The 15000-nt window shown below is 36.1% G+C and overlaps 1 protein-coding gene, 1 long non-coding RNA gene and 1 pseudogene across 2 annotated transcripts in view; 1 reads left to right on the top strand and 2 right to left on the bottom strand.

Annotated features, from left to right (window-relative positions):
• The window catches only part of LOC137623245 (transient receptor potential channel pyrexia-like), a 64175-nt gene extending 60727 nt beyond the window's left edge, over nucleotides 1-3448 (top strand). The window contains exon 6 of the mRNA XM_068353993.1: nucleotides 2575-3448. Within this exon, the coding sequence (XP_068210094.1) occupies nucleotides 2575-3003 (429 nt within the window). The 3' untranslated portion in view covers nucleotides 3004-3448. The remainder of the gene's footprint in view (nucleotides 1-2574) is intronic.
• LOC137623247 (uncharacterized) overlaps nucleotides 1-15000 on the bottom strand; it is a 234255-nt gene that overhangs the window by 157014 nt on the left and 62241 nt on the right. The gene's annotated exons all lie outside the window — the stretch shown is intronic.
• Nucleotides 6908-8835, bottom strand: LOC137623825 (uncharacterized; annotated as a pseudogene).

Here is a 15000-nt window from a genome sequence, read left to right as displayed (position 1 = left end):
TATCCAAGTCTGTCTGCAGCCCTTTTTAGCTTTCATTTATGCCTCTCCTTGGTGTAGTTACATTTTAACCTTTATCTAAGTCTGTCTGCAGCCCTTTTTAACTTTTATTTATGCCTCTCCTTGGTGTAGTTACATTTTAACCTTAATCCAAGTCTGTCTGCAGATCTTTTTAGCTTTTATTTATGCCTCTCCTTGGTGTAGTTACATTTTAACCTTTATCCAAGTCTGTCTGCAGACCTTTTTAACTTTTATTTATGCCTCTCCTTGGTGTAGTTACATTTTAACCTTTATCTAAGTTAGTTCGCAGACCTTTTTAGCTATTATATATGCCTTTCCTTGGTGTAGTTACATTTTAACCTTTATCTAAGTCTGTCTGCAGCCCTTTTTAGCTTTTATTTAAGCCTTTCCTTGGTGTAGTTACATTTTAACCTTTATCTAAGTCTGTCTGCAGCCCTTTTTAGCTTTTACTTATGCCTTTCCTTGGTGAAGTTACATTTTAACCTTTATCTAAGTCTGTCTGCAGCCCTTTTTAGCTTTTATTTAAGCCTTTACTTGGTGTAGTTACATTTTAACCTTTATCCAAGTCCGTCTGCAGCCCTTTTTAGCTTTTATTTATGCCTCTCCTTGGTGTAGTTACATTTTAATCTTTATCTAAGTCTGTCTGCAGCCCTTTTTAGCTTTTATTTATGCCTCTCCTTGGTGTAGTTACATTTTAACCTTTATCTAAGTCAGTCTGCTGCCCTTTTTAGCTTTTATTTATGCCTCTCCTTGGTGTAGTTACATTTTAACCTTTATCCAAGTCTGTCTGCAGCCCTTTTTAGCTTTCATTTATGCCTCTCCTTGGTGTAGTTACATTTTAACCGTTATCTAAGTCTGTCTGCAGCCCTTTTTAACTTTTATTTATGCCTTTCCTTGGTGTAGTTACATTTTAACCTTTATCCAAGTCTGTCTGCAGATCTTTTTAGCTTTTATGTATGCCTCTCCTTGGTGTAGTTACATTTTAACCTTTATCCAAGCTGTCCGCAGCCCTTTTTTAGCTTTTATTTATGCCTTTCCTTGGTGTAGTTACATTTTAACCTTCATCTAAGTCTGTCTGCAGCCCTTTTAGCTTTGATTTAAGCGTCTCTTTGGTGTAGTTACATTTTAACCTTTATCTAAGTCTGTCTGCAGTCCTTTTTAGCTTTTACTTATGCCTCTCCTTGGTGTAGTTACATTTTAATCTTTATCTAAGTCTGTCTGCAGCCCTTTTTAGCTTTTATTTATGCCTCTCCTTGGTGTAGTTACATTTTAACCTTTATCCAAGTCTGTCTGCAGCCCTTTTTAGCTTTCATTTATGCCTCTCCTTGGTGTAGTTACATTTTAACCTTTATCTAAGTCTGTCTGCAGCCCTTTTTAACTTTTATTTATGCCTTTCCTTGGTGTAGTTACATTTTAACCTTTATCCAAGTCTGTCTGCAGATCTTTTTAGCTTTTATGTATGCCTCTCCTTGGTGTAGTTACATTTTAACCTTCATCCAAGTCTGTCCGCAGCCCTTTTTTAGCTTTTATTTATGCCTTTCCTTGGTGTAGTTACATTTTAACCTTTATCTAAGTCTGTCTGCAGCCCTTTTTAGCTTTTATTTAAGCCTTTCCTTGGTGTAGTTACATTTTAACCTTTATCCCAGTCTGTCTGCTGCCCTTTTTAGCTTTTATTTATGCCTCTCCTTGGTGTAGTTACATTTTAACCTTTATCTAAGTCTGTCTGCAGCCCTTTTTAGCTTTTATTTAAGCCTTTCCTTGGTGTAGTTACATTTTAACCTTTATCCCAGTCTGTCTGCTGCCCTTTTTAGCTTTTATTTATGCCTCTCCTTGGTGTAGTTACATTTTAACCTTTATCTAAGTCTGTCTGCAGCCCTTTTTATCTTTTATTTATGCATTTCCTTGGTGTAGTTACATTTTAACCTTTATCCAAGTCAGTCTGCAGCCCTTTTTAGCTTTTATTTATGCCTCTCCATGGTGTAGTTACATTTTAACCTTTATCCAAGTCAGTCTGCAGCCCTTTTTAGCTTTTATTTATGCCTCTCCTTGGTGTAGTTACATTTTAACCTTTATCCAAGTCTGTCTGCAGCCCTTTTTAGCTTTCATTTATGCCTCTCCTTGGTGTAGTTACATTTTAACCTTTATCAAAGTCTGTCTGCAGCCCTTTTTAACTTTTATTTATGCCTTTCCTTGGTGTAGTTACATTTTAACCTATATCTAAGTTAGTTTGCAGACCTTTTTAGCTATTATATATGCCTTTCCTTGGTGTAGTTACATTTTAACCTTTATCTAAGTCTGTCTGCAGCCCTTTTTAGCTTTTATTTAAGCCTTTCCTTGGTGAAGTTACATTTTAACCTTTATCCAAGTCAGTCTGCTGCCCATTTTAGCTTTTATTTATGCCTTTCCTTGGTGTAGTAACATTTTAACCTTTATCTAAGTCTGTCAGCTGCCCTTTTTAACTTTTACTTAAGCCTCTCCTTGGTGTAGTTACATTTTAACTTTTATCCATGTCTGTTTGGACCCATAAGTTTTAACCCACCTAATTTTCACCCCCAGGGAAACAAGCTCTTCTTCGTGAAGGACAAGAAATGCAGCGAAACCAGCCTGCCTTCCCACCTGCTATGCCACGTCATGGAGTGTCTCAGAAACCGGGAGACTTACAACAAAACCGACTGTAGTATTAGGGCCAGCAGCGCTGGAGCCAGGAGGGGCAGCCGTCTCCGACGTGGAGGGGGCAGTGACTACATGCGCGATGACGTCACTGGTGATCTGAAGGAACTCGAGGCGAACTTGACTGAACTTGTCAGCGAGAAAACGGAGGACTTCCTCGATTCTCAGAAAGCCCTGGGCGACAGGATGGCAATCCTCGAGGAAAAACTGCAGAGGATTACGGAATTGCTTGAGCATAGGTACAATTCCAGGTCGATTCCCTCCAGTTCCAGAGAAGCGCTACAGACAGAAAAAAAAGACGAACTAGAGTCGTAGCAATTTCGTGGCTTCTACAGCATCGTCTTCTATCAATTATAAAGGTCAAGGTCAAACGTGGAGGGTCAAGGTATAGGGTTAATCCAAGAGGTCGAGGTCACGAAAATATGGTAAAATACAGTCATACTGTAATTTAGGTCACAATAACTGGTCTGGAGGAGTCAATCCGTATCAGTTAACATATCAATGTTTAATTCAAAACACTTTGTATTCGTGTAACTTCTGGGACGATCAGAGAGAGAGAGAGAGAGAGAGAGAGAGAGAGAGAGAGAGAGAGAGAGAGAGAGAGAGAGAGAGAGAGAGAGTCATTCGATCACATCTTTTTCCAGATATCTAACAAGGCAAATTCGGAGACGAATATTTTCGCGAGGTAGTGAATTATTTAGATAGTCGCGAAAAGTACACAATTTTTTTTCATTAAGACACATACACACACACATATACATATACATATATATATATATATATATATATATATATATATATATATATATATATATATATATATATATATATATATATATATATATATATATATATATATGATTTATATATATATAATTAACTGCTCTATTTATTGAATAATATTTCAGGTCTAGGTAAGGTTTGGAGATAGGGCGTTAAGATTTTGGTGGACAACTGAGGCTGAAAAGTAAATAATCAATAATGGTAGCTATTCTGATTAACCAAAGAGTGTGTATATATAGATAGATAGATAGATAGATAGATTGATAGACAGGTTAATTCTTCAGGTGTTCTTAACAATAACCAAATATCTATGTAGTCGCAAACTGAACTCTTTAACTTTCCGACATTCTCTTACTTTGTGGAAGTCTTCAGGTTATATTTATTTAATATATATATATATATATATATATATATATATATATATATATATATATATATATATATATATATACATATATATGTATATACACATATATGTATATACACATATGTATATGTGTATATATATATACATTTATATATATTTATATATATATATGTATATATATACATATATATATATATATCTATATATATGTGTGTATTTATATATATATATATATATTTATATATGTATATATATATATATATATATATATATATATATATATATATGTATATATATATGTATACATATATATATATATATATGTATATATATATATGTATACATATATATATATATATATATATATATATATATATATATTTATATATATATGTATATGTATACATATATATATACTCATATACATACATGTGTATATAGCGGTATATATAATTATATTTAACATACATATATTCATATATAAATGTGTGTTTATATATATATATATATATATATATATATATATATATATATATATATATATATATATATATATATATATATACATACATATGCATATAATATATATCACAATCTTCCATAGCAACTATTTAATGAAGGTACTCTAGCTCAATTTAGTTTTACAAACCTGTTCTCCGTTTTAAAAAAATATATCTTACAACCACGAAGCGAATATCCAGTTTTTATGCATACAAATAGCTATGAGCATTTATGTACTTTTATTCCCGTTTATTACTATACTTTATACATTTAATATAAATTATCAATAAAACTTTATAAATCTTCAATTTATGCCTTTCTTTAAAATTTTCCGCATGGCCTATTGGAAACGTCCTTGCTTGGTCATCAGCAAGAATAAGTCTTCTTATAGTCTAAATATAATCTGTTTTAATGCTAATTTTTTAAAAATATTTTATTTAAATTTTCCATTTATTTATTTCCTGGTTTCCTTTCCTCACTGGGCTATTTTTCCCTGTTGGAGCCCTTGGCCTTATAGCATCTTGATTTTCCAACTAGAGTTGTCGATTGGCTAGTAATAATAATAATAATAAATGGGATTCAAGTTACGCATAAGGTCCATATTTTATTTTAGTGCCTACAAAGTCACCATCCTTCTCAGCTAAGGATGGGGATTTTGGGGAAGCCTATGGGTCTACCTGTAGAGTCATCCGCATCCATTGCATGGTCCTCCCTGATCCCAGTTTGGGTGGAGAAGGGGCTTGGGATCTGGTTATATGTATACACAGTCAGCTACCAAGTCATTCTCCTGCTTTGAAGAGTACTGTCATTGCACCTTGCCTCAGCTCTTTATTATTATTATTATTATTATTATTATTATTATTATTACTATCCAAGCTACAACCCTAATTGGAAAAGCAAGATGCTATAAGCCCAGGGGCTCCAACAGGGAAAAATAGCCCAGTGAGGAAAGGAAATAAGGAAATAAATAACTGAAGAGAACAAATTAACAATAAATCATTCTAAAAAAAGTAATGTCAAAAGAGATATATCATATGTAAACTATTAACAACGTCAACAACAAATATGTCATATATAAACTATAAAAAGACTCATGTCCGCCTGGTCAACAAAAAAGCATTTGCTCCAACTTTGAACTTTTGAAGTTCTACTGATTCAACAACCCGATTAGGAAGATCATTCCACAACTTGGTAACAGCTGAATAAAACTTCTAGAGTACTGCGTAGTATTGAGTCTTATGATGGAGAAGGCCTGGCTATTAGAATTAACTGCCTGCCTAGTATTACGAACAGGATAGAATTGTCCAGGGAGATCTGAATGTAAAGGATGGTCAGAGTTATGAAAAATCTTATGCAACATGCATAATGAACTAATTGATCGACGGTGCCAGAGATTAATATCTAGATCAGGAATAAGAAATTTAATAGACCGTAAGTTTCTGTCCAACAAATTAAGATGAGAATCAGCAGCTGAAGACCAGACAGGAGAACAATACTCAAAACAAGGTAGAATAAAAGAATTAAAACACTTCTTCAGAATAGATTGATCACCGAATATCTTAAAAGACTTTCTCAATAAGCCAATTTTTTGTGCAATTGAAGACACAGACCTTATATGTTTCTCAAAAGTAAATTTGCTGTCAAGAATCATGCCTAAAATTTTGAAAGAGTCATACAAATTTAAAGAAACATTATCAATACTGAGATCCGGATGTTGAGAAGCCACCGTCCTTGACCTACTTACAATCATACTTTGAGTTTTGTTAGGATTCAACTTCATACCCCATAATTTGCACCATGCACTAATTTTAGCTAAATCTCTATTAAGGGATTCACCAACCCCAGATCTACATTCAGGGGATGGAATTGATGCAAAGAGAGTAGCATCATCTGCATATGCAACAAGCTTATTTTCTAGGCCAAACCACATGTCATGTGTATATAGTATGAAAAGTAATGGGCCAAGAACACTATCCTGTGGAACACCGGATATCACATTCCTATACTCACTATGGTGCCCATCAACAACAACTCTTTTATCCTTAATACATCCAACGCAATCACAGAAACAAAAAAGGCTTCCTCTAAATCGACTGAGCAATAGCTAGTACAGAATACAGAACACCTTTTAAGTGATTTATGGAATTTGTGGCATATGACCGACGTAAGAGCCAGGGCCGGATTTAGGCATGTGGAGGCGGGTGGCGAGTGAAGCGAGTCTCACCGGTTGGGCGCTGTAAGCTCCACCGGGAAATCATCATTGCCGGTCCTGCCAGTAATGAATTTTGGTCATGTTAATCACGTGTGCAAAATGACCTCTCCTGACTCTGTACACTCGAGTATAAAAAGATAATGAAAAGTAATTTCAAATAAGTAGCATATGTTTTATTACCATAAATCTAAATATATTAGTTTGCCTTCACTCATCAAGACTCTTCACACCTGACTGTACAAACTGACCATTTTTCGAAGGTGATTAAGAAGCATGACCCATACTCAGTGCCGCCAATCTTAAAATCACAACCAAAGTTACTTCGTAGAATAGAAAAACTATTGCGGTATCTGTATTTACAGACCAGACACTTTACGAGTATTGGCCCTTGCAAATGTGGTGATCAATATGTCAATGTCTCTGAGGATGTCATACTCAATGTTCATCAAAGCCAGGTGACTGAGTCGATCATGATGCATTGTAGTACGAAGTCTGTATTTGATATACTTCATTTTACTGAATGAACGTTCTCCAGAGCAATTTGTGACCATAAGCACCAAGTACATCTGTAACATTATCTCAACATTAGGAAAAGTATCTGCAACTTTCTTGTCTAGCAGCAATTTGTAAAGGAAATGTTCCTTCCCAAAGCTATCAGTCTTAACATAATCATCCAGAAACTGAGTGAAAAAAGCTGCAAACTGTACAAGTTCTACACCAAGTCATTGATTCAGATCATCTTTATATTCACAAACTAATTTTACTGCAGCTGCTTCTATTTCAGTACAGCTTAGTGATTCCAGTCCAGATAAGAAACCGAAAAGAGAACGTGTTCTCGTAGGCCTTCAAACGTTAATTAAGGGAACTCAAAAACTGATCAATTACAGGAAGAAAATTATCAACACGAAAATTTTCAGTGAGTAAGGGTTACTTCCTCAGATCGTCCATATTCCAACAGATTCAGGCGCCCATTGCAGTGAGGAATGCGTGGTGGAGAATATTCATTGGTTCCAGATAAGTCCTGTCCCTTCTTCTCATAAACATAAAAGCACACTCGCTTTTCACGTAAAAAGCATTCCAAGGACTTCAACACTGCTACTGCTGTGTTCAGACCAAGTTTTGGGTCTTGCAGTGTGTTACTTGTAGCATCAACTCGCCCAAGAATGTCATGCCAAAAAACAATATAAATGGCAGTCTCTAATTTGAGCATCTTGTCATAGAGTCCATTGGCCTCATACCATGCTTTGGCTAGCTCATTTTCATCACTTGCTATTTTGCCAAGAGCTTCACAGATTGGGTGATATCCTCGAATAAGTGCTTTGACGGCATCTGCTCGACAGGACCATCGTGTTGTAGAAACCCTCTTTGGCACCGACACTGGACCAGATTCAGCAGTTTTCAGTAGGTCTGTAAGGATTGCATACCGATGTGTAGAAGCTGTGAAAAACACAAACTGCCTCAAGAAAACTGAAAAATGTGAGCTTCCTGACAACATTCAGCTGCAGCTTTTCCAACCAGGTTCAGTGAATGACCAAAACAGGGTATCCAAACGGCTTAAGTATTTTCAGCTGCCACTCATAGCAGAGGCGTTATCATATGACGAACTACGACAATTTTGAATGTCAATGTCATTATCTTTACTACGACAATTTTGAATGTCAATGTCATTATCTTTACTACGACAATTTTGAATGTCAATGTCATTATCTTCAAGAAACTTTTTTAATCCTTCAAACATTTCTTGAGCCTTGTGGCTTTGGTTTGGCAAAAATCTCTCTACAGGGGTGTCATGCTCCGTGTATCTGAAAATCAGACTTAGTTGATCAACGCGGCCTTCATCTGGTGTGGAATCAAGAGAAATTGAATAGTATCCTGTCAATATTATGCGTGAAATGATTTCATTCAAAACTTCATTACCCATTAGGCTGACTAGTTCTTCACAGATGGTTGAAGACAAATAATTTGTGTGTCCACTGCCACAATTTTCATGTTTCTGGATGTGTTGCCTGAGGAAATCATCATACTCACTGAGCCAGAAGTTCTAATAATCCCAAGTAGTTTCCATTATGAGGAGATACAATTTTTTCATCATCGCTACGAAGAGCTAGACCGCCTTCACATGCAAACTAAAGCACACTCACTAGTCTCTTTATAACACTGCGCCAATATTGTTCAATTTGATCCACTTGCAACTCAAATTTAGAATCTGTACTTCCAGCTCCCACTGCACGAGATGCTGCTGACAAAAAAGATAAATCATAAATATCAACCATTTTGTTTTATTCCTGACATAAAAACTTTTATTCTTTATATATTTACTGAAATTAAAAATTATTTGAGCCTGGGTCCTTTTTTTTTAGGCCCCCTAAAATGTGGAGGCCCCTGGGCAAATGCCCTCTTTGCCCCCCTCCCCCCCCCCCCCAAATCCGGCCCTGGTGAGAGTCAGGAAGACCATTCAATGCAAAGATGGAACTCAATGGGGGGGGGGGGAGACAGTCGCACTATAAAGTAAATACTAAGAGGATACCTATTCATACCTTTCCAAAGTCTTGGATGTTCCTGAAACATAGGCCTAAGCCGATATTTTTCTTTTTAATGTTGACTTTCCATTCTATAAAAAAAAAAGGATAAATGATGAATATAATCGTAGAAGCAAACGGCACGACGCATTCAACAAGTATTCACCTCAAAACCATCATTATTGTTGCCACAGCTTCTACCTGAAACACTTGTATCATCATCATCATCATCATCAGCTATAACCAAGCTGCCAAGCCAAGTTGAAAAATAACTTTCCGATTCTTGATTGCTGACTTTCAAACAGATGCGTCAAATACATTTCTTTATTTTAAGGATCTTCATCATCCTTCTCTCATTATCTAAGACTAAAGAAACCCAATGAACATCCTCATGACCCTGGCTTGTAATAACAAAATAATACTTATATAAAACAAATCTGAAAAGGAGGACGATAGGAGACATTGGTTTGATTACCTCCTCATGCAATAACATTAGCAAAAAAGATATTTACATTTAAACTTTTAATAATAATAATAATAATAATAATAATAATAATAATAATAATAATAATAATAATAATAATAATAATAATAATAATAATAATAAAGCCTACTCATGAGTGGCTGAGGCAAGGGACAGTAACAATGTCAAAGCTAGATGGACAGTGACCAAGACTCTTCCCCCTTACGGGTTGCCATCGTAAGAGCCCATTATAAACAAATGACAAGCTCATAATTCCCTCTTCACCCAAGCTAAGACCAGGGAGGACCAGCCAATGGCTGAAGATGACAAGTGTATATATATATATATATATATATATATATATATATATATATATATATATATATATATATATATATATATATATATACATACACACGTTCGTGTGTGTTTACTGTGTATTCTTATATGTGCCTAAAGGATTCACATACAGCGAAAATCTGCAAGTAGCAATGCAGCAAGATATTCTTTTTTTTTATGAGCGTTAGAAAAAATAATTTTTTTCTCAAAGTTTCAATGTCAATACAGCTCTGTAGTTATACATTTACATTTGATTTTGTGTTTTATCCAAAGATATTAAGAACAGAGAGAGAGAGAGAGAGAGAGAGAGAGAGAGAGAGAGAGAGAGAGAGAGAGAGAGAGAGAGAGAGAGAGAGAGAATACTCTTCTTGCAATAGCGAGTTTAACAGAGATGTGTCTTGCTATAGACAGGGCAATCTAATGCCTACTTACATGCCCTAGAGACTGACCTTACAATACGTATGATCAGAGCCCAAGTCCCCTCTCCACCCAAGCTAGGACCAGGGAGGGCAAAGCAATGGCTGCTGATGACTCGGCAGGTAGGCTAGATCCACAGGCTCACCCAAACAACAACACCGCCCCCCCCCCCCACCCCAAATCCCTAGTGCACAAGGATGGTGAGGTTGCAGACATTAAAGAAACTATCCTCTGCCAATTAATTTTGAAACAAAAACTTATTCAACTATATAATTAAATATATGGCCATAAACGACACTCATGGAAAACAAGTGAACACGTGTTCAAATCAATAACAAAAGTGCAGCGAGAAACTCGCTTTTGCCATGCTGCCTTCGCCCACGTCAATTTCAAACCAGGAAGAGCTCCTTTACTATTTTCATTACTTTTTTCCACTAACTTGCCAGCACTATTCATTCAACTGAAAATGTGAACAAATGAATGGATGAACACAACGCTCATTTAAATTTCAAATCCGAAGGCACAAGCACAAGAGAGGAGAGAAAATCCAAAGGAAAAATGAATGGGAAGTAATTTTTTCTGTATGGCATGTGTTTGCGATTAGGTGGGATCAAACTTTTAACCCATGGAGAAAAGGGTGCGTATGTGTGAGCGGGGAGGAGATTGGCGTGTGGGAGGAGGAGAGGGGGTAGGTATAAAAATTATTTTTGTCTTATATGTTAATTGGCCGTTTTATAGATTTTTTCTATCTAGATCAATCAAATGTACAAATACGGCATCAAGATGACTAGAAATATTGAAGAAAAAATATTGTAATATAGGAAAAATTTCAAATATTAAGAGAGTAAGAGTTAGATTGAATAAATCAGATAATGAATGAGGTGATGAGATACAGTGAAAATTTCAGACGATTTCAAGAGACAAATAGTAAAAAAAAAAAAAAGATTGAATCAAAAGCAAATAAATATGTCAGTGAATAATTGATGCACTAAAAAAAAAACCCTATATGTTTCCCCTCTACTTATATCGATCTTTGTAATCAGTTCAAGAGTAATCATCATCATCATCATCATCATCATCTCCTACGCCTATTGACGCAAAGAGCCTCGGTTATATTTCGCCAGTCGTCTCTGTCTTGAGCTTTTAATTTAATACTTCTCCATTCATCATCTCCTACTTCGCGCTTCAAAGTACTCAGCCATGTGGGCCTGGGTTTCCTAACTCTTCTCATGCCTAGTGAACGTTTGATGAACTAATCTCTCTTTGGAAGTGCAAAGAGCATGTCCAAACCATCTCCATCTACCCCTCATCATGATCTCACCCACATATGGCACTCGAGTAATCTCTCTTTTAGGTCATGTTATGGTGGGTTTACTTTCATAGACTGTAGAATGCTAAAAAAATCTGATGATCCACCCGTCATATTTGGAAAATAAATCATACCCATTTGCAGACGATATTCTAACATCAATTTCAGGTAGCTGAGAAAGACATGGTAGTCTTTTTCCTTTCTCACTTAGAGAGTGGAAAGCTATTAGACCTTAGCACTTTTTCAATGCTGGAAGCATTCTATTGCTTTCCATGAGAGATTCTTTAAATCACAACATGCACCGGCTGAATATGGCAACTTGAGGTTTCGTATTGTTGAAGGGGTAGATCAAGCAGAGAGAAATTAAGCAGTCATGCCTAGGGTTACTGGTTCCGCATTTTGAGGTATAGTATTTGCCTCAATGACCGGTAGTATCCCCATATAAAGATAATTTAGCGTAATTATATTATTATTTAGAAGTCTTCTGGCATGTTCCGATTTCTTGACATTCGAAAAGCACTGACCTATGTAGAGTATGTATTGTACTTCATAAATGAAGAACAATACAACTGAAGAGTTTGCTGGTATTTTCATGGAAGGAGTGCTTTTATAGTTCTAGAATATTTTAAAGACATATTTAGTCATTCATAAAGTGCTTTCTTCCACCAGTGGCACTAAATCAAGAGCCAACACCTAAAAGCTAAGTCCCTAAGCAAAGCAGATGGCACCAACAAGACTGGTATGGCCAAAGAAGCCTCGAATATCCCCAGGTGAACAACCTCTATGGGCAGATTGGACATGAAGCCGAGAATCCGATCACGAATATAACAATACCCTTTTGTGCACAGCCTATATTTACTGTAAGGGATGTTTGCCTGTTCCTGTCACACACGGAACAATACTGCACCCCCCCCCCCCTGCAGAACCTACAAGATTTGTTTATCGCATTTCATCTTCCTAAGAATGTAGACCATAAATTCCACTCTAGAATATATAGGACCATCCCAATGTATAATTCCTCAAGTCAAATATCAATTCTATTCATGTTGATAACACAGATGTCTTAATATCAGTTGATAGATAATGCCACCATTGCTCTCACTACAGTATCCTTTCAAAATAATCATGAAATTGGATTAAGGGAATAAAGACACTAAATAGTAAGAAAAAATGGAAGACCAACCAATAGAAATTATATGATGCATAATAGCGCAACCACATCCTTCATATACTGAGCTTGGTGCAAGAGGCCCATTTGCTCAAACATATACTTTTCTAAAGCTAGACAAAGCAGAAAAAAAATCAGCAATATTAAATCCTTATCTGAATCTTCCTTCATCTTCAATTCAAGTTCATATGACAATAGGTCCCACTTGGAAGGCCTGAGTTTGCATTGATAAAGAAGTGTTCAAAGCTCCTTATAGTATGGACATCTCTTATGAGGACAAGAGGTACATGACCTTCGGTCTGAACACCTGGTTTAAGGCTAAATGATAACCTTTAAACACAGAACAAGAGGACTCTCTTACAAAGGTGGACTAAGAGGCTGGCAACCACTTCTAGATACATGGCTGAAGAAAACAAAGAGACTGAATATGACATCTGTTTAGTTTTGCAAAGAAAACACCCTCAGAGGAGATACTTCGTATTCCTCACCCCTATGATACCAAAACCAAGTGATGTAGTCGACTACAAGATTTTCGATACACATCACTACAAGTTAAGGAAAAATATAGCAGCTGCACAATGTAATAGGTAATATCCCTGGGTAATTTAAATATCTACCAATTATCATGGTAATAATTATCAAGTATAGATACCATCCTATGGAAATTGCAAACTACATATAGTTACGAGGTAATAAAAACTTCCTATGCATCAAGATATTGGTATATTGTAAAGCAACTATTGTAGATATTTCCATTTCGTGATGTGTACTAAAATTCATCAAGCACAACACTGTACCTTAGGCAGGTGAAGGTAATGTAGAAGAGTAACCCATGGAAGAACAGATCCATAAAAACTGGTTTACAGTCGTCAAACAGTCACCAGATCTTGTAGTCTTGCATGATTAAAGTATTACTAGCCGCTCAATGGATCATGCTGAAGAAAGAAATGCATGCCATACTTTTACTACTACTTTCAAGTCACTACGATCACCCAACGGTCCTAAACTTTAATGTGCTTGAAGCTTAACCATCATCCACTTCCAGCAATTTTTAAAAGATGACACGGCCATAAGTATTTCCTTTGAGCCACTCTCAGGGGATTCGTTTCCGTGCACCCAGGGAGGGAGAATTTATCCCACAACTCTACTTTCAGAACACTGTAATTCATGCCATACAACCCAAAAGCTCTAACACTTCAGCATATACAATTGGAAGTTGTCCAAAATTCACATGCATGATGTAACTACATATTCTTGGCGGGTTCTCTGCCCTTCTTTCAATGCATCTGAAAATATAAGAAAGTTTGGAATCAAGTTCAATAAAACTTAAACACGGATAATTCTCTTGTTTTATCACCAAGAGAGAGAGTGTGTGTTTTCAACAGACCTCCCACATAGAGGGTTCTCTTGTTTAACCACTAAGAGAGATGGCCTTACTACCTGGTAGGGAGAGAATGAAACCAGCAGACTGTGCTGATTGTTCCTGCTAAAAAGTGAACTGTGTTGCCACCTCCCAGAACTTATTGTCAAAGGAGTCCATGGACAAGATGTTTGGGTCTGAAACTCTTTTCATCAAGATTCCATAATTATGATACAAAGCAAGGCAGTGCTATTGTTCATAGAGAAACCAAAACTATAGCAATAACCAATCATCAACAGATAGCAAAAAAATTGCATCCCATGCCAACGGCCCCAAGCTAAAATCAAGAATAATATTTGAGTATCAGGGTCATTGCAAAAAAAAAAAAAAAAACTTAAACTTGCAAAAAAAAAAAAAAAAAAAAAAAACTTGAAATGAAAAACAATCCCCTTGGAGATGAAGCAAAGATACCGCCGGTAAGTTTAATGGAAGTTTTAAAATTTCCATATTCTCTAGATTTGCAGTATAAACTCATCCTCTTTAAATGAAGCCGAAAAGGAAAGAATGGAGTTTATCAATGAAACTGTTTCCAACCACCAATTAATATCTTCACCAAGAAAACCTAATCGTAGAAGACCAGGGAAGGGTTTGTGTGCGTATACATTTTGGATGTTGGTTTCTGTTGCATGAAACAAAGAGAAATTTTTGTCGTTGGTAAACAGCAAAGCCATTGATTACCACCAGACACACCTATAATTCACAAAATCAGTCTGGCCCATTGCACGGCCCTCTAGCCACATTGAACCCTCGCAGACCTAAGCCATGGTCCATGATAAGGCTGGGCCAAATATAGTGAAACTATCCTACCAGCTGC

This window comes from Palaemon carinicauda, chromosome 30, assembly GCF_036898095.1.
Source record: "Palaemon carinicauda isolate YSFRI2023 chromosome 30, ASM3689809v2, whole genome shotgun sequence".
NCBI classification, from domain to species: domain Eukaryota; kingdom Metazoa; phylum Arthropoda; class Malacostraca; order Decapoda; family Palaemonidae; genus Palaemon; species Palaemon carinicauda.
The sequence above is the reverse complement of the archived record's forward strand: the minus strand, read 5'-3'. Positions and strand labels throughout refer to the sequence as shown.